The sequence below is a fragment of the Sinocyclocheilus rhinocerous genome, unplaced genomic scaffold, assembly GCF_001515625.1.
Source record: "Sinocyclocheilus rhinocerous isolate Xijiao unplaced genomic scaffold, SAMN03320098_v1.1 scaffold2307, whole genome shotgun sequence".
NCBI lineage: Eukaryota > Metazoa > Chordata > Actinopteri > Cypriniformes > Cyprinidae > Sinocyclocheilus > Sinocyclocheilus rhinocerous.
Window position 1 is genome coordinate 264,259 of NW_015642048.1, and position 22,317 is coordinate 286,575.

At 39.8% G+C, this 22,317-nt stretch overlaps 2 protein-coding genes across 5 annotated transcripts in view; both read left to right on the forward strand.

The window, feature by feature from the left end:
* The first annotated feature begins 3,216 nt into the window (after nucleotides 1-3,216).
* Nucleotides 3,217-17,114, forward strand: LOC107755346 (sarcalumenin-like). Of its 4 annotated transcripts, none has more exons than XM_016572106.1 (9): nucleotides 3,217-3,312; nucleotides 10,691-11,184; nucleotides 11,929-12,408; nucleotides 12,469-12,901; nucleotides 13,957-14,055; nucleotides 14,236-14,331; nucleotides 14,459-14,575; nucleotides 14,673-14,906; nucleotides 16,060-17,114. In XM_016572106.1, the coding sequence occupies exons 1-9, from the start codon at nucleotides 3,255-3,257 to the stop codon at nucleotides 16,863-16,865; spliced, it is 2,817 nt and encodes a 938-aa protein (XP_016427592.1). In that variant the 5' UTR covers nucleotides 3,217-3,254; the 3' UTR covers nucleotides 16,866-17,114. The 4 variants fall into 4 exon arrangements, with proteins under 4 accessions (XP_016427592.1, XP_016427593.1, XP_016427596.1 ...); XM_016572107.1 differs by having other exon boundaries at nucleotides 11,929-12,348; XM_016572110.1 differs by lacking the exon at nucleotides 11,929-12,408 and having other exon boundaries at nucleotides 10,691-11,808; nucleotides 12,565-12,901.
* Nucleotides 17,115-17,840: 726 nt separating this feature from the next.
* LOC107755348 (adenylate cyclase type 9-like) overlaps nucleotides 17,841-22,317 on the forward strand; it is a 48,289-nt gene continuing 43,812 nt past the window's right edge. Inside the window, exon 1 of the mRNA XM_016572112.1 lies at nucleotides 17,841-20,456. Coding sequence (XP_016427598.1) covers nucleotides 18,710-20,456 — 1,747 coding nt within the window. The 5' untranslated portion in view covers nucleotides 17,841-18,709. The remainder of the gene's footprint in view (nucleotides 20,457-22,317) is intronic.

The following is a 22,317-nucleotide window of genomic DNA, read 5'->3' on the forward strand; positions in this document are numbered from 1 at the left end:
ATTATATATATATATATATATATATACACGTAAATATTTTTTAAATATATACATGTATGTTTGTGTATTTATATATACATAATAAATATACACAGTACACACGCATATATTATGTAAACAAAAACTTTTATTTCAGATGCAATTAATCGCGATAAATCATTTGACAGCATTAGTGTTTAATACATTGATATATATTCATTATATTATACCAAGCACTCAACCTGGTATACTTTAATTGTATGTCTACATAGTGCAGCATGCATTGCATACTCTACACCAGTCTAGTGTATACATCGTCTGGGCAGTAAACGGTCAAACATTTGGAATAATAATTTTTTTTTTTTTTCAGCATCATTACTCCAGTTTTCACTGTCACATGATCCTTCAGAAATCATTTTAAATCATGCTGATTTGCTGCTCAGGAGACATTTATTTTTATTATAAATGTTGATAAAAAGTTTTTGATGCTTAATATTTTATGGAAACACATCATATACTCACATACATACTGTACATATGATGCAATACCATTTAAAAATTTGGGATGAAAAAAGGAAAGAAAGAGATTAAAGTGCCCCATTATGGATTTTGCCACGATTTGTTTGACGTAGGGTTTTGTGGGGATTCGTAAACGACAATGGGCGTCGGGACGCAAGATTCCATCATTTCAGCACGTGTAGTGTGTCAGTGGACGACAACCGATTCCGCGTCTGCGATGCTTCATGACATCACGACAGAAAGACTAGCATGTTTAATTTTTTTTCCGTCGTCCACGACGAGTTCTGTCACATTGGTGACGTTGACCAATAGCAGCACAGAAGCTCTTTCATACACAGGTTTCAAACATGGCAAAACGAAAGAGAGATGATGGTGCTGCTAGGTGGAATTATGAGATGGAGGAAAGGTTCGTGGAGCTGTGGCAACAGTACTCCTGCCTGTATGATGTGTCATCGAGGGACTACCAGACAGAACAAAGAAAGAAAAATGCTGGCGAACTATAGCGGAAGTGCTTCAGCAATGTTTACACTCTTGTTTTCGGAAGTCAGTCCTAGTTCCGCCTTCTTGATGACATCATGCGCGTCATTAAAGACGGCATGAGATGAATGGTCGGGAAGCAACGTGTAGTCTGACATGTTTCTTGTCCACACCACCACAAGATTTTAGGAGTCAAAATCGTGAAATCTGACACAGTGACTATCGTGACCGACAAAAATATTGTGTAGTCTGAACCCGGCATAAGGTGTTTACATGTCTATTCTGCACTTCAGTAATGCGACTAAAATAGGAATACTCCACATGTCTTAATTCGATTTCTGTTTACTTCGATTATGACTTTAGCCGGATTAAGATAATCAAAAATCTCTGTTTACATGGTAGATTCTTAATCAGAGTATTGTCGTCCATGTAAACGTACTCAGTGTTTAGGGTGGACAAGATACCTTACATATAGGGCCCAAAATACCAGAGGTGTACACTATACCTCAAAACAAGATAGCCTACCAAGAGGTTCTGTTAATGGACCATATATATATAACAATAATCAATATAATAGTAACAATGACAATAAAAACAATGAAGAGAAAAAAATAAATAAACTACAACATGGAACAACAAAGTATAATAATAATAGTAATGAGAAATAACACCAAAGTTGTCTGTTGCTTGTTAGTTGTTTTTTTCTTGGGCAACAGGTGTCTAACACCAAAACAATGGATAAGGCACAATCAGGAACACAAAGAAACCCTTCAATAACAAACCAAATCACTCAAACAAACAAAGAAGAAAAGAAAACCCATTCACCTTATTACCACCCCACAAGATACACAATCAAAAAAAAAAGTGATCATCCAGTGAAATCAACCCCAAAATAAAACAACTTCTGGGTTCCTAAATGAGCAATACAAGCAAGACAAGATGGTACGTAACCCAATACAATCACAAGATTAATAAACACCTAAACACAATCAAGATATACATATATAATTAAAGGAAAATACAAAAAAGAAAAAAAAAAGGCAAAAAATAACCAAAATAACTTGCATACAAATCAGTTACCCACTCACATGCACTCGCGCACACACAATCAACCAAACAATTCAAAACAACAAACAGGCCAGGGGTGTATTCCAGAAAGCAGGTTATGTGACATAACCGGGTATGTTTGAGGATAAGCGAGCAGATGACCTCAGCTTTCGGTTCCAAAATCGGAGGTTACTTTCAGGGTATGTAAGTAACCATAGTAACTTGCTCTCTGAAGATAACCTGCTCCGGAGCAGGGGTGTATTCCAGAAAGCATGGTTAATTTATCATCAGCTAAACCCTGAACTTTCGGTTGATTAACCCCAAACCTTGCTTACTCGAGGTATGTGGTTCCATTTATATTACCCCCAAATATTTCCTTGCATAAATACGATAAAAGGGAGAATTACCTTTCAAGTGTGCTATATTTACATGCACGTTAACATTGCCTGGATGCACCCAGCTAATCTAAAATTACACAACCAACAAATCATCATTACATTATATGATTTGTTATACACTGAATCCCACAAACGCACCCATTCTAAATGAATAATCCCTCTCATCTCAACACAACTTCGCTTACCAGAGGAGGGAAGATATGAGCGTCACACCAATTCACACCAGTTCTCGCAATTGCAAGTTTGTATCGCCAAATTCAGCCATTATAACTCACAATTCAGAATTGTGAGGTATAAACTCGGAATTGCAAGAAAAATAGACAGAAATTGTGAGATGTAAACTGGATATAAAATTTTGTACTCTTTAATTCCGTGGCTTCCATAGACTGCTACTGCAGAACTGTCATTTTCTATTGGTCTTAAAGTACATTGTATTACCACATTAAAATGTCCAAAAAACATGGTAATACTTGCATTTGTAGTACTTTTCTTGAAAACTAGTCAATAAAAGTGCGCCATCTGTTGGTCACCTGAAGTACTAAAATTAAATTCACCACCTTCAGTTCTTTATGTTTTCAGATTTGGTCCCCCTGAGTGAACAACTGATTCTTCCTCCACAGATTATTAAACCCAGCTACCCAGAAACGGTTACAAATAAGCAAAGGTTAAAGGCCATCTGATTGGAGAAGGCAGCTGCTCCCAGTGCTGACGCTTGTGCAAATGCTCCGATGTCCGTGAGCGCCGCCCCACCCCCAGACCCTCCGCATGCCCTCTCGCCCCTCTCTGGGGGTATATATAGCCTGAGAGGGGTCCTGGACAGTCCTGGCAGTCAAAATGAGGCTTTACCTCCCCGTCTGCTGCCTGCTGCCTCTACTGGCACTCGCCACTGCAGGTAAGAAAACTGGATTCAAACGCAGGTGGACTGCTGAACTAAGAGCTGCAGGTGACTTCTGCATGTACGCAGCTGAAGTGTGAAGTTAAAGGTTTTAGTAACAGTGATTGGGTATTCGCCTGGGAGTATTAGGCCTCAAGATAAGTATCTGAAGTCCTAGATCAGATTGCTTGTCCTTGGTGGAGATGAGCGTCCCTGCATCTGCCTGCTTGTATTCATAGTTTGTGTATGGAGGAGTGTTTTACAGAATGTGTAGTAAAATGTGGGGTTTCTAGTCTTAATGTTTTTATGAACTTGAATATGTAAGTTAGTCAAATTGTTCTTTGATTCCTTCACTAAGAATCATCAAGTGCACTCAAGTACAGCATGTTGAATTTCAGTTTCTGGATGGCATGTACTGTATGTGTAGTGCCGGCGAAAGTGTTTCTGGGAGTCATTCTCGCTGATTTCAGGGCTTGTGTAGACACATAATGCCTTGAAAAAACTGAACGACCAACTTTCTTATTACTCCGTTGAATTATGTAACTTCTGATAGGTATGAAAATGTCTTATAGAACAGGGGAGATCTCATCTGCTGCGCTCAGTTTATACCAGGAATATTATAACTAAAACCATTAGGGTGGGGGAAGAAATGTTAGTTGAAATAATATGAACGTTAACTGAAATAAAATAAATGATATATATAAGATCTTTTAATTTTAGCTACATAACAAAGCTTAACTTGGTGTATTAAAAAAACTAAAACTGGGATAAAAATGAATAAAAACTAGGCTATATAATAAAACAAAATTACAAAACTAATTAAAATGACAAATAACAATTACTAAAAGTTCAATTAAATAAAAACAGTAAAAATAAAAACATTCAAAAACTATAATAAATCTCAAATAATTCTAAAATATTAAATCATACATCTTAATCATTAACACACACTTTTATAGGTCAATGACTGATAAGAGTGTTCACGATAAAGAAAATAAAAAAATATTTAAAAATTCTGCTTTAAAATGCATACTGATTTCTTGAAATATACTTTTTATATTCATGTAGGTCATATAGCTTTAAAAAAAATGTTGATATACTTTTAAAAGTCAAATTTTATAATTACCATGAATTATTAATTTTTTAGGGAGTTGCACCGCTTGACCTGAACTAACCTTGCCTTGTCATAATTGTTTAAAGACATTTAGACTTTGACACGCATTCATTTTCTTTTTTTTTCTAAATATTTTTTCTGCATGTTGGTTGCACCACATGACTTTATCAGTAACGACACATAACTTTGAATTGGAAGACAAATGTTTCTCAAATATTAATAAGTGCAGACATTTTGTTAAAATACATATCTTTTTAGAAGGTAAATAATAAAACATTTCAAAATACTTAATACACTTTATCTACAGCACTTTGATTCTTTAATTATATCACCCTGACAAATAGTGAAATTAATTTTAAGTTAGAAATATAAAAACATGCTCATCATAGAAGAGGTGTATCAAAGTTATTGAATGTATGAATTGCATTTCAATTGTATTTTTTTAAAATAATAATTAATATACATAAAAAATATATATTTTTGCCGTGATCTTGTATGTATCAGAATGTATTGCCACAAAGAAAACTAGTTATTATTCTTACAAATTTGAATACTAATTCTTATATCTTTTTCTTTAAAATTCCTATTCATTGAATTGATGATAGCTGGAATCCTTTGGTCAAAATTGCAATCAACTGTAAGGGAAACTGTTGGTGGCTTTCTTGTCTCTCAGTAGTCAAAGAAAACTGGTTACTCTTGGTGAAATAATTAGAGACTGCCGCTTCCTCCTGCTTGATTTTTAGTATTATCCTTGTCTGTCCTTGCATTGTTCTTGTTCTCTTTCTGCGTCTGTGCTGTTAATAATTAATACACATAAAAAATATATATTTTTGCCGCATTCCTGTGATCTTGTATGTATCAGAATTTATTGCCACAAAGAAAACTAGTTATTATTCTTACAAATTTGAATACTAATTCTTATATCTTTTTCTTTAAAATTCCTATTCATTGAATTGATGATAGCTGGAATCCTTTGGTCAAAATTGCAATCAACTGTAAGGGAAACTGTTGGTTTCAAACTGGTTACTCTTGGTGAAATAATTAGAGACTGCCGCTTCCTCCTGCTTGGTTTTTAGTATTATCCTTGTCTGTCCTTGCATTGTTCTTGTTCTCTTTCTGCGTCTGTGCTGTCAGGTGTTCAGAGTGCACCATGAAATCAGACTCTGTTCGTCGAGCAGTTGCATGGTCATGCTTCACAGCTCCGCTAACACGCCCCCTTGTACTTTCTATCCACATATACGCTTACAGTCCACAGCTGCTGTCACAACGCTACTGTCTCAATCACTATTTATTTCTGTCTTGCAGGCCTTGTAGGGGCAACCATTATGTTAACAGAGGGACTTAAAGCCTCTGTCCTGCCTTGCTACTGTATGTGGCCTGTTTTTGCACTGGGGCTTCCCTGTTACAGCCCAGTCACACCAGCCAATCGTACGCAGACATTACTCGCAAGCCAGAGTAAACCGTGTTGCTATACAAACAAATAAAACGTACACAACACTTATCAGCAGGTTGTACAGTACGTACATGCATTAGGTATATTAAAACACATATCCATGCATAAACAAATACATGAAACCAAATCAACGCACTCTCAAAAAATTTGTAACTATTTTACATTTTGGTAAATTTGTTGCAAATTTGTTAGTTTTAGGGGTGGACTTTCAAGCTTTATTTTCTAAAAAAACATATATTTACTTAAATCATATCGTACAAATTTATACTAAATCGTCACCTAGTACAATAGTTATGGTTTCTCATGAGATTGGGTTGAACCAAATAGACTAATTGGAATACAAATGGTCAATAAGCAAATCTGTAAGCACTATTGAAATATAAGAAAAATAGATACAATGCTGAGATCATTTCAATAATGTAAAACAAACAAACAAACAAACAAAAAGGGCAATATATATTTCATGATTTATAAGTGATTCACTAAAAAGAACCGGCTCATAAGAGTCATTCACTCGAGCATCAGACTTCACTAGTCAAATGATGAATCAATTCACTAAAAAGAACTGGCTTGTAAGAGTCATTCACTCGAGCATCAGACTTCACTAGTCAAATGATGAATCGATTCACTATAAAGAACCTGCTCGTAAGAGTCATTAACTCGAGCTTCAGACTTCACTGGTCAAATGATTAATCGATTCACTAAAAAAAACTGCTCATAAGAGTCATTCACTCGAGCTTCAGACTTCACTGGTCAATGAATCGATTCACTAAAAAGAACCGGCTCATAAGAGTCATTCACTCGAGCATCAGACTTCACTAGTCAAATGATGAATCGATTCACTAAAAAGAACCTGCTCGTAAGAGTCATTCACTCGCCTTTGGGGACATAGAAGGTTAATTTTTTGTTTGAGAATCAGACTTCACTGGTCACGCATTGTATGTTTTTGCAGGGAACATGTTCACAGTATTTTGGTGTTTTATCCGCATTGGAAACATAACGAAAAATGAATGTCATGAAAATCATTCTTTCGTGTTCTTTTGTGTCTTTAATTAAATTTTGCTTAGTGACCACAGTTATCTTTGATAAATCACTCCTCTACACAACCACATAAGATAGTGGTTTGACAGTCAGTGCTATCAGAAATAAACTGAAGAGAAATGTCATTTTAGTCTATAAAAGCAGAGAAACTCTTCTCAGCATAGGCTATTTGTGTCATGAAGACCTAGGACTTGGGATCGAGCACCTGTCCATTTCTGTCCTCACCTCAGAACATGCTGTCGAAGGGGGAAGGGGCTGGTCTACGTCACTTAGACCTTACTGGAAAAATGCAGATGATCTTGTATTATCAAATATGGATGGTTGGTTTCATTTTGGGGTAATTTACCAGTACTGGTGGTATTACTTCAACAAGAGACACCTGAGACACTGGAATAATAATACACTCAAACATTCCTTCTCCACTGTGACCAAAAGCTCCCCAGCCATTGTCTACAAAACAATACCTGTGTGGATATAGGGATGGTCCTTGGAGAACGTAGCATTGCTGCTCTTCTTACCACTAAAGCAGGCTCTAATTTAATTAAATCAACATGGTAGAATATGATATGGAACAGAATGAGCTGTTCAACTTATTATAAAATAGTACAACACTCAAGTTCTGTAGCACATCATAACCAGCCTTTCTATTTCAGTGACATTTAAAAAAAGAAGTTGCAAGGTCAAATAAATCCAAGTTCCCCTCATCTGTATCTTCATAAAAGTAATAATTTTACATCATATTAGTGTTGTGACAATTATGTAACCATAATCCTGGACTAGTAAAGACAGCAAGCTAGTAATAAAGAGTAACTCATACCACAGTAACATGGCCTTAGGCCTTCAAAATGACTCATGGTTACATTGATGACACTCTTGCACTATGACTTTGGCCTAAATACAGCTCTCCTGAGGCTGTGAGCATGTGTATAAGTGTGCAAAACATATCGCATTTACACTGACTAGAGCCAATTCAATTAATTAGAGACTTCTAAGGAACACATAAGCTTGTCAGAGAGCATTTTTACAAGTAGTCAAATGCCAAAGGTGGAAGAAGAGGTTTTTCTGAACTAACTATAGACACTGGTGCCCTCTGCTGTCAGTATGTTGTTGAACTGTTGCGTAAATGTATGGCTAAATCAATTTAGGGTTTGTCGTTTGATAGTAATTTAGCATTAAGTCAAAAAAAGTGCTTTTGAATGTGCATTTTTTACATTTTAATATGGATTACATTTTGTAGGCCACTGAAATGGCTGTGTACAGAAAACACTTCAATCTGCAAAAATGTTACTGGCAAACGAATTAATGCGCCATTATTTGCTTGAAAGTGGAGCTGCACTTTTCAATGGAAGCATTTGACATTAAAACTAGAGGTTGAAATCCAGTACAAAGACGCCATGCTAACACCTTTATCAGAGTAAAGGTGCCTTCGCGCCGGAGGACAGTATGAAAAATAAACCTTGCTCTGATGATCCACATGAACAGAAAGGACTTGGCATTCTCTTCTCCTGCCAGCTCTGCTCCCTATTTCAAGATGTGATTCACATGAAAAGCATTTAGCTCTCATCGAGAGCATTCATCGCCGCATGAATCACAGAGATGGGTCATCGCCACAGACTCACACATTTGTGCCAACAGCAGCTCTACCACCAAGTCACATTGTTCAAATCCAGCTATTACAGCTACACCATTTTAAATTAAGGTCTGTACATGATTGAGGATAGTAACCATGGTTTTATTTCATTTAGTTGTGTAATGTTGTAGATCAGGAGTGCCCAGTCCTGTTCCTGGAGATCTACCTTCCTCCAAAGTTCAGCTCTAACCCTAATCAAACACATATGAACTAGCTAACTAAGACCTTCATAAACACTTGATAATTACAAACTGGTGTGTTGGAGCAGGGTTTTCACCAAACTCTACAAGAAGGCAGAGCTCCAGGAATGGACACTCCTGTTGTAGATGATACTGTCTCCAACACAGAATCCTGTATGCTAATGTTATATACCTGCAGTGTGTGAGATGCTTTTCTTCAGGGATGTTATGTGGAAGCATAGACTAAAAGAAAATGGACAAAGCATCTCTACTTCCTTCCACTATAGAAAAGTGAAGCCAAAACCTCTCAGTATATGGCCGCTGTCATCTTGCAAAAATGACGTCACTTGGACCCCGAGTCTGCACTGTATAGTTTTTCATTTGAAGTCCAAGTTTGCACAGTAGCGATTCATTTTTTGGAGTCAGAGTCTGTGCAGTAGCAAATCATTTGGATCCTAAGTCTTGTCTACATAGTATGATTCATTTGAAGGGTGAACATACGGGCCATTTTTACGGGACACATCCTTGTCAGGATTTCTATATTGCCTAAAATATCCAGGTTTTGGCTGTTTGCGCTGTGCAGATCGATCGTTGTATGACATCCGCGAGAGCTCACCATCAGATCGATCGGTGTGTGACATCAAAGTACCGCAAGAGCTAGAGAGCAGACGGCTCCTTATGCTTTTGAATCGCGCTTGCTGTACTTTGATTTCATACAACGATCGGTCTATGCAGCGCCGCTTCAAGTCGAATGAATGAACGAACATAACGTGTGCGTATTTGCATCACTTTGACCATTCTCCGTAGATTCCTCCTTCTCACACACCACGATTGGTCGAATGTGTACAATGGCTGCACGTTATTGGTCGATCATTACCCTCAGCAAGTATAACAGGAAAACAGAGCCAAATACAGAAATCCTGGCCAGGATGTGTCCCGTAAAAATGGCACGTATGGCCACCTTATTCATTTGGAGTCTGAGTCTGCGCAGTAGAGATTCATTTGGAGTCTGAGTCTGTGCAGTGATTGTATCAAAGTCCCACCCAAACACTTGCAGACCTAATCACAAGCTCACAATCATGGCGCCACACCCCGTTTTTATAGCATCAAATTTTTCCCAAAGATGGTTTCCATCATTTTAGGTCAGGGGTGCCCAAACTCGGTCCTGGAGGGCCGATGTCCTGCAGAGTTTAAATCCAACCCCAATTAGGCACACCTGAACCAGCTAATCAAGCTCTTACTAGGCATACTATAAACTTCCCGGCAGGTGTGTTGAGGCAAGTTGGCGCTAAACTCTGCAAGACACCGGCCCTCCAGGACAGAGTTTGGGCACCCCTGACCTAAAATGATGGAAACCATCTTTGGGAAAAATTTATTTGAAGTGTAATTTGGCTCATATCCCATTTGTTTACTTGGAGAGGGTGGGGTTTATGACCTATACTTCAGACAGCCACTAGGTGGCGATCAAAATGTTTTGGCTTCACTTTTCAGGACGTGTGTGGCACACTTGTACTGAAATTTCGCCAAAAACTAAAACATTTGGCCAAAAACCTGCGTCAGCATCCATTTTGTGCATACGACATGGATAAGCTACAGTACAATAGGTGCACATGTAAGCAGTGTGGATGCACTTCACTGTGACCAAAAATGATGCTAGAGTAGCAACATATAAAATTGGTTTGGCTGAAATATTGAGAGGCAGTTCGTTGCAGAAGAACTTTACTACAAAGTTTAACAACACCCTAAACGGAGTACCAAATCAATTACCCAACTACCAAATTCAACTATTTAAACACTATTTTTAGGTTTTGGTTTTCGGTTTCCATGGTGTTTTGGTAAAAAATTAATCGAACTTGTGCATAATTACTTTTGTCGCCATTATGTTGTAATATCAAATATGATTCATTCTTCATTCTGTGTGAATGTGCGGAGTTATATCCCATCACATTTAGGGTAATATTATTGTTTTTCTTCCAAAGATGCAGTGGAGTCTGAGACTGAGCCGCTTGTGCCGTTCCAGCTGAAGTCTGAAGGCGAGCTGTTTAACTGCTGTGATGGCACAGAGGATATAAGCCAGAGCTCCTCCAATGACACTCCTGCACCAAACAGACCTGTGTGCCAACCCTGTGGCACTGGTGCACATATTGACACCACGGCAGAAGATGTCAGCTCTGAGGATGAAGAGGAAGAGGTTGTTTCAGAAGAGAAATCTGAAGAGTTGAATCAAGAGGAGACCTCTTCTGAAGAGATATTTGAGGAGGAAGCACAGGAAGAAGAGGCAGAAGCTGAGTTAGATGACTCTAATGAAGCAGCGGCGGAGGAAGTTATTGAGGAGGCACGTGAAGACGTGAAGGAGGAGGAGATCTCAGAGGTAGACAGTGATGTAGAGTCACAAATAGTTGTTGAGGAATCTGTGGAAGAAGACGACGAGGAAGATTCTCAGACTGAAGAGGAGGTAGTTGAGGAAGAGGAGGTTCTTCGGACTGAAGATGAAGCAGGTGAAGAAGAGGAACTTGCTCAGACTGAAGAGGAGGTAGTTGAGGAAGAGGAGGTTCTTCAGACTGAAGATGAATCAGGTGAAGAAGAGGAACTTGCTCAGACTGAAGAGGAGGTAGTTGAGGAAGAGGAGGTTCTTGAGACTGAAGATGAACCAAGTGAAGAAGAGGAACTTGCTCAGACTGAAGAGGAGGTAGTTGAGGAAGAGGAGGTTCTTCAGACTGAAGATGAAACAAGTGAAGAAGAGGAACTTGCTCAGACTGAAGAGGAGGTAGTTGAGGAAGAGGAGGTTCTTCAGACTGAAGATGAAACAAGTGAAGAAGAGGAACTTGCTCAGACTGAAGAGGAGGTAGTTGAGGAAGAGGAGGTTCTTCAGACTGAAGATGAAACAAGTGAAGAAGAGGAACTTGCTCAGACTGAAGAGGAGGTAGTTGAGGAAGAGGAGGTTCTTCAGACTGAAGATGAAACAAGTGAAGAAGAGGAACTTGCTCAGACTGAAGAGGAGGTAGTTGAGGAAGAGGAGGTTCTTCAGACTGAAGATGAAACAAGTGAAGAAGAGGAACTTGCTCAGACTGAAGAGGAGGTAGTTGAGGAAGAGGAGGTTCTTCAGACTGAAGATGAAACAAGTGAAGAAGAGGAACTTGCTCAGACTGAAGAGGAGGTTCTTCAGACTGAAGATGAAACAAGTGAAGAAGAGGAACTTGCTCAGACTGAAGAGGAGGTTCTTCAGACTGAAGATGAAACAAGTGAAGAAGAGGAACTTGCTCAGACTGAAGAGGAGGTTCTTCAGACTGAAGATGAAACAAGTGAAGAAGAGGAACTTGCTCAGACTGAAGAGGAGGTTCTTCAGACTGAAGATGAAACAAGTGAAGAAGAGGAACTTGCTCAGACTGAAGAGGAGGTTCTTCAGACTGAAGATGAAACAAGTGAAGAAGAGGAACTTGCTCAGACTGAAGAGGAGGTTCTTCAGACTGAAGATGAAACAAGTGAAGAAGAGGAACTTGCTCAGACTGAAGAGGAGGTTCTTCAGACTGAAGATGAAACAAGTGAAGAAGAGGAACTTGCTCAGACTGAAGAGGAGGTTCTTCAGACTGAAGATGAAACAAGTGAAGAAGAGGAACTTGCTCAGACTGAAGAGGAGGTTCTTCAGACTGAAGATGAAACAAGTGAAGAAGAGGAACTTGCTCAGACTGAAGAGGAGGTTCTTCAGACTGAAGATGAAACAAGTGAAGAAGAGGAACTTGCTCAGACTGAAGAGGAGGTAGTTGAGGAAGAGGAGGGTCTTCAGATTCAAGATGAGGCAAGTGAGGACAAGGAGATTTCTCAGACAGAAGATGAGGCAGAGGCGGTTTCTCAGCCTGAAGAGCCAGTGGAAGAGAAATCAGAAGAGGTAACGGAGGAAGAAGCTGAAGAAGAGGAAGCTGTAACGGAGGAAGAAGGAGCTCCTGAGGTTGTGGAAGAAGAGCGATCTGTAGAAGAACCAGAAGCCTTTGAAGAAATGATGGAAGCAGGAGCAGCTGAGGAACTAGTTGCAGATGTTGTTGAGGAGGTTGTTGAAGTAGCACAAGAGGAAAGTGTGAAGCTTGTGGAACCAACTCCTGAACAGGTTCAAGAAGATGTTTCTGCACTTGTTGAAGAAACAACAGTGGAAGAAGTGTCAGATGATGTACCAGCAACCAAAGCGTCTGCGAAAGGTACAATATGATTCACTCAGCATAAATGATATTGGACATTTAAAAACAAGATTGACAAGAAAACAAATTGTCGAATTAGAATCATTCAGTTCATTTGCAAAATTATTTTAGAAAATCGCAAGTTCTAGATTGTGCACAATTAATTTCGCACACCTAAACAATGTTAAATGTGATGGCACCTCTACCGTTGTTCTGCGAAATTTCATGCGTGATATCCAATCACTTAAATACGAATCCATGCAATCAGGAATTAAGTAGGAGGGCAGATTTTCCTCATGTTCAATTCGGTCACGTAAATTTGTCATTCGCCAGCAGAATGTAAGCTGCTTGGTTTAAAGGTGACTTCTGTCTGAGAAAAAAAAATTGCTAATGTGACTGCACCTTTATACTAATGTAAAGTCTAATATACTTAAAAGCTTCAGAATCATCGTAAAGCCTCTGGTTAAACTCCATTACAGTGGAAATAACCAGAGGGAAGGAACTATTTTGTTGTCTCGTCGCCAGGGGGCAGAAGAGGACACTACTGTAAAAGTCAGTTCTTCATGCTTCTCCACCTGATAACTTTGGTCGAAGGTGGCACAGGAATAAACCCACCACCAAAATAACCTAACAGAAATAACCCTTGGCAGAAATCCATTGCCATTCATAACGATATGTTCTCTGGCCTGCATGGAGGACAGTTTTGTAATAGGGAAGAAATGTTTCAGATGCTTTTAATAGTACATTGATTGTGTTTAACTGGCTCCAAATAGATGTCTGATGTAGATGTTGCAGTAGATGGACCCAACATGACAGTTTGTGTTTAGGAGGCAGATTATTTTTGTAAACCTAGACAAACACTATTGATAAAATTATGTTAGCTTAAAATAATAGAAATAAATAATGGAAAAAATGAAAACCAAACTAAAACAGCATAAGATAAATAACTGAAATGGCAATTCAAAAAATTGAAACTGCTAAATGATTAAAAGTTTGTTTTGTGGGTCTACAAGAAAATGTTATTATATGAGCTTCATGTTTTACACTGATTTTGACTGGCTGTTTTTCTCTGGCAGTGGAGAAAACAACCCCGTCAGGTCCTACCACAAGAGATCAGTCTCACATCGAAGAGACGCTGCGTCTGGCAACAGCTGAACCTTCACGGGAATTTGTCGGTGTGTCATATAATGAAAATAAAAAAATATATATAAAAGTACCTTTCAGGGCTATACAGTGTGTACCATATGAGGCCAGTTATTTCATTAATCAGTCACATTTTAGCTTCACCAAAATCTCCAAATGGTAGCAGAATGAGTCAGTTTCTATTATAATTTCATCAACTCTACCTCTCGTAGATGCTCTGAAGAAGCTGCAGCATGTCTACAACACTGCAATTAAACCCATGGACAAGGCCTACAAATACAATGAGCTCCGGCAGCATGAAGTGTCAGGTAAAGTCTTTGGATTTTGGGTTCAGTTTTACAACATCACTCCAGACTACTGCTCTTCTACCATGAAAAGGATCTAAATGAACCCCTATCCTCAGTTGAACTCTTGTCTTTTCTTCACATTATTCAGATGCAGAGATCACCTCTAAGCCCATGGTCCTGTTCCTGGGTCCTTGGAGCGTTGGCAAGTCTTCCATGATCAATTATCTTCTAGGTCTTGATGACACTTCACAACAGCTGTACACTGGTAACCCATCAATCTTCAAATGATTGATTGTAAATTGAAATAAAATGAAATGTAGTCCTCCTTTGTTCCTTCATCTCGCTCTTGTTTGCTTTCTCAGGGGCTGAGCCCACAACCTCAGAATACACTGTACTGATGCACGGTGAGAAGTTTCGCACCATTGAGGGTATTGTCATGGCGGCAGACAGTTCCCGCTCTTTCTCACCCCTGGAGAAGTTTGGTCAGGGGTTTCTGGAAAAGCTGGTGGGAATCGAGATGCCGCACAAACTCCTGGAGCGCGTCAACTTTGTCGACACGCCTGGAATCATCGAGAACCGCAAACAACAAGAGAGAGGTGAGAATACAGTATTCACAAAGACTTTGTTTGAGTTTGGTATGTACAAGAGGACAATCAGACAACATGCAGTTCTGAACATGAATTGAATATAGATACACAATCTAGGTTATCAGACCATTTCTGACGCGCCACATTTCCATTGATGTTTCTTTTATGACATTTAAGGAATAAATACTTGGAAAAGGAAATGAAATATCATGAACAAATTTTAGACTTTAACACTTTAATTCATTATTGATTAATTTAACTCTTTATTTACTATCAACTAGTTGCTTATTAACATGCATTTTACTAGCATATTGGCTGTTTTATCTTCATCCCTAATCCCTACCCGATACCTAAACTTCACAACTACCTTACTAACTATTAATAAGCAGTAGGAATGTAAGGCAAAAGTTGTAGTTAATAGTTAATTGTGAAAATTGGACCTTAAAATAAAATGTGACCCAAATTTTGAATAAAAATGCATTCATAACAATTCTTGCAAAAAATGTGTGTACACAGGCATTTGCATGACTTTTCAGAGTTTAAATACAATCCAATAATTGGCTTTAACTCTATTGAACAGCAATACTAAACAAAGCAATTTTGAAATATACTCTACCCTTGAAAAGTTCAGCATTCAGCAAGGATGCATCAAATTGATCAAAAGTGAAAGACGCTGATAATATTACAGAAGATTTCTATTTCAAATAAATGCTTTCCTTTTGAACTTCCTATTAGAGAATTCTGAAAAATGCATCACAGTTTACAAAAATATTAAGCAGCACAACTGCTTTCAATACTGATAATAATAAAAAGTGTATCTTAAGCAGCAGTTCATCATATTTGAATGATTTCTGAAAGATTATGCGACACTGAAGCCTGGAGTAATGATGCTGAAAATGTAACTTTACCTTCAAAGGATTAAATACATTTTAAAATATTTGTATTAATTTATTAATATATTATAAATATTTCAGCACCACTGAATAAGTCGTTTTTTTAGTATTTAGTACAGTATTCTACAAGCATTGGCAGAAGAAACCAGAAGGCACCAGTTCTGAATAAAAAAATCAGCTTCAACTCTAAAAGATACTAACATGAGTACTAATACTTAGTATAACTAAGTGTACATTTACAAATTTGAAACTCTCTTGTTGTCCTTTAGGGTACCCCTACAGCGAAGTGTGCCAGTGGTTTATCGACCGTGCCGATCTCATCTTCCTGGTGTTTGACCCAACCAAACTGGATGTCGGTTTAGAACTTGAAATGCTGTTCAGACAGATGAAGGGACACGAGTCACAGATCCGTATCATCCTCAACAAGGCTGACAGTCTAACAACCCAGGACCTAATGCGCGTGTACGGCGCCCTCTTCTGGAGCATGGCACCCTTGATTAACGTGACAGAACCACCACGTGTCTACGTGAGCTCATTTTGGCCGCAGGATTACGCTCCTGACACCAACAGAGATCTTTTTAAACGTGAGGAGATCTCTCTGCTGGAGGACCTAAATCAGGTAATCGAGAACCGGCTGGAAAACAAAATCGCCTTCATTCGGCAGCACGGCATCCGCGTGCGCATCCACGCCCTCCTGGTCGACCGCTACCTGCAGACGTATTATGAGAAGCTGGGCTGGTTTAGTGACCCACATGAGGTTTTCAACGATATTGTCAGTGACCCTGACAAATTCTACATCTTCAAGTCCATTCTGGCCAAGACCAATGTGAGTAAGTTCGACTTGCCAGAACCGGAGGCGTATCGGGACTTCTTTGGAGTCAATCCTCCCAGCGGCTTTAAGCTCCTCTCCTCGTACTGCAGCTGGTCAGGCGGATGCCTGCTGGAGAAGATCGAGAAGGCCATCACAGATGACCTGCCGGCTTTGCTCAGCAGTCTGGCAGAGAAACGGGAAGCCAAGGCAGAAGCGGCTGCAGAAACCAAAGAGAAGCCCTCAAACCGTTGGAGGAGACAGTAACAGAAGAATGGTGGGAGATGTGGGAAGTATGGAAGAGTGGCACCAAAGCAATGAATGAGAGTATAAGTGACACTTAGATGAGATTCACATCAATGGAAAGCCAGTTAAACACAGTATGTACAGAGACTCTTACCACTCTGTATAAAACAGACCTGGGATTCGGTGTCCTATTTTTCTTCCTTTTCCGTTATTCTTTTTCTTCCTTGTTCTAATTTAACTCAGCTAGCACATTTTACTTATTTATACTATGTTCAAAATAAATAACCTGTCATAATCTTATTTATTTATTGTTTGTTATGCAGCCTGCTGTTATATATATAACTGCTGTCAAACGATGAATCGCTTGACAGCACTATATATATATATATATATATATGAAGAATATTTTATATATAATTTATATATACAGAATAAAAGAATAAAATCTTTAAAAAGTACAAATTATTGGAAATTCTAATAGTTAAAACGCACAACATATTGAAGCGTCTTTGGTGTTTCCATGTTTTCTTCAAAACAAAACCGGAAATCGAGGGGCTATGACGTCATTGGCAGGTGACACAATGACACTATGGACACGGTCCGTGTCACCGACATTTATAATGTTACAAAAAAATTCTATTTCAGATAAAGGCTGTTCTTCTGAACGTTCTATTCATCAAAGAAACCTGAAAAAAATTTTTGGATCAAATAAATGCAGGCTTGGTGAGCAGAAGAGAATTCTTTAAAAAAAAAAACATAAAAAATGTTACTGTTCAAAAACTTTTGACTGGTATAGTGTATATATAAATATATATAGGCCTATATATATCGAAGTGGTGGTGGGCCGCCTGGACCAAAAAAATGCCAGGGCCGATTTTTTGTCCCAGTCCAGCCCTGGTTATGAATTACTCAGAGAATAAATAGAGCCATAATTATACTGGACGTACCTGTTCTTTTGATGACATACCGTGGACTCCACGCCAAGAGAGGCTTTTACGTCTTACCGTCTCCGGCGTTTATTTCCCCCGCGGTTTACAGGAAATCATCTTCGTGATGCCAGCCCCTAAGGGAATACATCGTTAGAGATTTTTGAATCAGTTTTCTGTGTTTTTTGAACGTATAAAGGGAACGGTGGCACGTGTAAAAAAGTTTTCTCTCAGAAACTGGCGCCTTTTTTTCCTTTTCTTTTCTTTACAGGTAACGTTAATACTCTTTCGACAAGCAGCAACCGTTACGTTTGGTGTTTGCTGACTTCAAACTGACATTACACCGAAACCGAGTACAAGAAATGTGTAAAATCTGGCATTTGGAAATATGAAATATAAACTTATATTACCTTTGCATGTCATTTGGAAAGGGAAAGTTAATTCAAACATCGTCGAGCATTGGAGAGGGTGTTTGAGGGACGGTGTTGACTGGATTAAAAAACTCAGCGTGTCAGTACACCCTATGTAAACTAACCACCCTATTTTTGTATTTTTATTTTATCGATACATGTTTGCTCCTGTCGTGTTGAATTCAAGCGATGTGCTCTAAAAAGCAGGATCTAGCGGATGGCAGTGCCTCAGTCTCGTCCACGCGCACGGAGCAAAAGTACACACATGCGCGTCCACGCGCCACTGAGCCATAGAATATAATGGAATCTGAGTGCTGACGTAATCCCAGCACGGATAAGAAACTGCTCAAGAGTCCAAGCCGGTCCATCCTCATAGTGAATGCACTTGGAATTTACTTCTGGCTGGACTCTTTTCACAAACAGACTGTGCTTTTTGTACTTGCACCAATCCATGTCAAGTGCCACTTCCTCTGTACTGTCAGCAGTAGGTGATATGTGATAATTAAAAGTCAATTGTTGTCGTCTCGCCATGGCATTGCCAGAGCAGCACCAGCCACTGCACGAGACGGAGGTGAGGTGCGATAGCGAAGGGGGATCGGTTACGGTGCGGATAACCGACAGCCGTAATCAACAGGTGGGACCAGACCAAGAAGGCGACCCAGTCGACATGGGCTCCTCCAAACCTTGCAAATACAGTATCTCGTCAAGCTGCAGCTCAGGGGAGTTGGGCGTTCCCAGGGCTATGATGACTCACCTGAGCAGTCCGAGGAGAGTGCCGCCGCTGTTTGAGAGGTCTGCCGCGCAGTGCTGGGACCCCAAGTTTAACTCGTCCATCCTGGAGGAGGCGTGCAGGGAACGCTGCTTCCCGCAGATGCAGAGGAGATTCCGCTACATCTTGTTTTACCTGGCCACCGCCGCGCTCCTGTGGGGGATATACTTTGGGATCAATAGCGCCAGGTGTGACCCTACACACTTCCTGGTCCCCATGGCGGGGTTTCTTGTACTGTGCCTCCTCCTCCTCTGGTTTACGTTCTCAAGGCCGTATGCGCGTTTCTACAACCACGTGTCCTTTCTACTTACAGTGATCATGTTTGGGATCACCTTGGCGCCTCAAACGCAAACTGCTCAGTTTGCCCATTTTGATGTCCAAAAAGCAGGCAATCAGTCACTACTACCTACGTCTCATAATGCTCCATGTATATCACCCGTTGGGACGTTCTCGCTTTGTATGGAGGTGCTGCTTTTGCTGTACAGTGTGTTGCATTTGCCCCTGTATGTGTCGGTGCTTCTCGGCCTGGTGTATTCTGTCCTCTACGAGGCTTTAGGCTGGCTGCACTTTGCTGAGATGGACGGTAGCTACGTAGGGTCAGAAAGGTCGGATTTGAGCTGGCTTGGCCCGGGTAAAGTCCTGCTTCATCTGTGCGCGCATATCATTGGCATTCACATATTCATCATGTCCGAAGTGCGCTCTCGGAGTACCTTTCTCAAGGTGGGTCAAGCGATCATGCACGGGAAGGACCTGGAGGTGGAGAAGGCGCTGAAGGAGCGTATGATCCACTCTGTGATGCCGCGGCTGGTGGCGGACGAGCTCATGAAGCAAGGAGACGAGGAAAGCGAGAATTCTGGGAAACGATACAGCGCAGGTGCCTGCTCCGTCTCCGCCGCGACCTCGTCCAGTCCCAAAAGCAACAAGCGGAAGAAGAACTCTATCCCTCGCGGGCAAATCATTTTCAGACCCTTCAACATGAAGCGCATGGAGCCGGTGAGCATCCTCTTTGCAGACATTGTGGGATTCACCAAAATGAGTGCCAACAAGTCAGCCCCTGCACTGGTAGGACTGCTAAACGACCTCTTCGGTCGCTTTGACCGTCTGTGTGAGTTGACCCACTGCGAGAAGATCAGCACTCTTGGGGATTGCTACTATTGTGTGGCGGGCTGCCCTGAGCCGCTCCCCGATCACGCATACTGCTGTGTGGAAATGGGGCTCGGGATGATCCAGGCCATCGAGCAGTTCTGCCAGGAGATGTCGGAGACCGTGGACATGCGCGTCGGCGTGCACACCGGCACCGTGCTCTGCGGTATTCTGGGAATGAAACGCTTTAAGTTTGACGTTTGGTCCAATGATGTCAACTTGGCCAATCTTATGGAGCAGCTGGGCGTGGCGGGAAAGGTGCACTTGTCTGAGGTCACAGCAAGTTTTTTGGATGACCGTTACGAGAGGGAGGACGGGCGAGTGAGGGAACGTGTTGGGCACAGTGTTACTGATCAGCTGAAAGGTAAGACACAAGAGTAATTTATCAGTTTTTTTTTTCTTTGGACTCATGCATTTGGGTGCAAAAGTCTGAGACCAAAATTATATATTTTGTACCAATAAGTACAAAATTAAATTGAAAATGAACATGATTTTTTTTTTTTAGAATGTCTTAGTATTTAGCTTGTCTCCTTTTCGCTTTAAATGACAGCAGCACTACAGTTTCACAAGCTCCACAAAACCAGCTGATCATGTTGTCCAGTGTGATTTTAAAAATGATTGAAAGAGCATCTTGTGGTTCACTGTGAATTTCTGTAAATTCCACAAATTTACAGAAATATCCCAAATAATTCTTAACGCTTCCTTTGCATTCTTCTAAATCTTAAAGCTCTTTATTTTTCAGGTTTAAATTTCATTTTAAGTCCCTGATTGTCAGAATTTTGGACTCCACAATATATGCCAGTTATGTACTAATGCTTGCTTTGATATGTTAGCTGTGTGCATTTGTGGTGTTTCTGTCCTTTTACTGACTGCTGTTACCAAGCTTTGCGGTGAAGATGGAGAAAGATGATAGTCTTTTTATGGTGCACCCTGTACTCTCAGGTCTCTGTACAAAGGGCTGCAACTCTTCTCTAGTTTTATTGCATCGTTAGTAACTCGGCTTTAAAAAAACTGGAAAATTATGATTGTTTTTGACATTTACTGCAGTCTGTAGCCATATCCTCTCAGGACCCTGTATAAAGGGCTCCAACCACGCTCCAAAATTACACCCGCCAACTGCCAAATGCTAAAAAAGTAGCTTTGTTGTGTAATTTAAACCAGTTTGTTTTTATTAGGAACTGAAGTGTGATTATTATATTAAATTATAAGAATGAAAATGACCATATTGTATATTAAAATCAAATATTTTCATAGATAATAAAAAACTAAAAACAACAAAATTTCGAGTTGGTAATAAATATCCTGTCAATTTTTTACCCTGGCTACAGATCTTTTTCACTTTTATTGCTCCCTTATATAATCTCGTTTGTATCTAACTGTAGCCTCGTTGTGTCATTGAAGGCTTGTTCATCTGTAGCTCTATTGTATTGCTGTTATTATTGTGGCGTCCCTTTGACACAGTCGCCACGCATTCACGCTTCTGCTTTCTCACTAGCATCTGCGGTATGCGCTGCTTTTCATGTCTTCTCAAAGACTGAAAGTGTAGGAATCCCTCAGGTTGAGTGCAGTGTAGAGAGTAACACGACCCTCCTCCTCCTGTTGGTGCGAGCGAGCGGTCAGTCGTGTGTGTAGGATGGCCGAACTTAAAGGAACACTCCACTATTTTTGAAAATAGGCTCATTTTCCAACTCCCCTAGAGTTAAACAGTTGAGTTTTACCATTTTTTTAATCCATTTTGCCGGGCGTTTTATATGAATGTATCTCTGAAGAGAACTGACTGTCTTCAGAAAAGTTTCGATGGCATTTTCATTTTATCTGATAAAGAAGCATTCATGAGCGGAGCTGCTTTGATTACAGCCATTACAGAAGAAACCGCTAGTTCTGCCGCTCTCAAAGCGCCTCCTGCTGGCAAGACAATCAGTTTGAATTTTCAATAATAAGCCCATCTCCAGCAAGGTGTTTTTTTTTGTTTTTGTTTTTTCTTGCAGAAACTCAGAGCACTTTTCATACTCTTTATACTGGCTAAAGCACATTTGTTTCAATCTATAAGAATAATCAGCCTACACTACAAGTCAAAAGTTATTGAACAGTAAGATTTTTAATGTTTTTTTTTTTTTAAGAATTCTCTTCTGCTCACCAAGGCTGCATTTATTTGATCCAAAGTACAGCAAAAACAGCAAAATTCTGAAATATTTTTACTATTTAAAATAACTGCTTTCTATTTG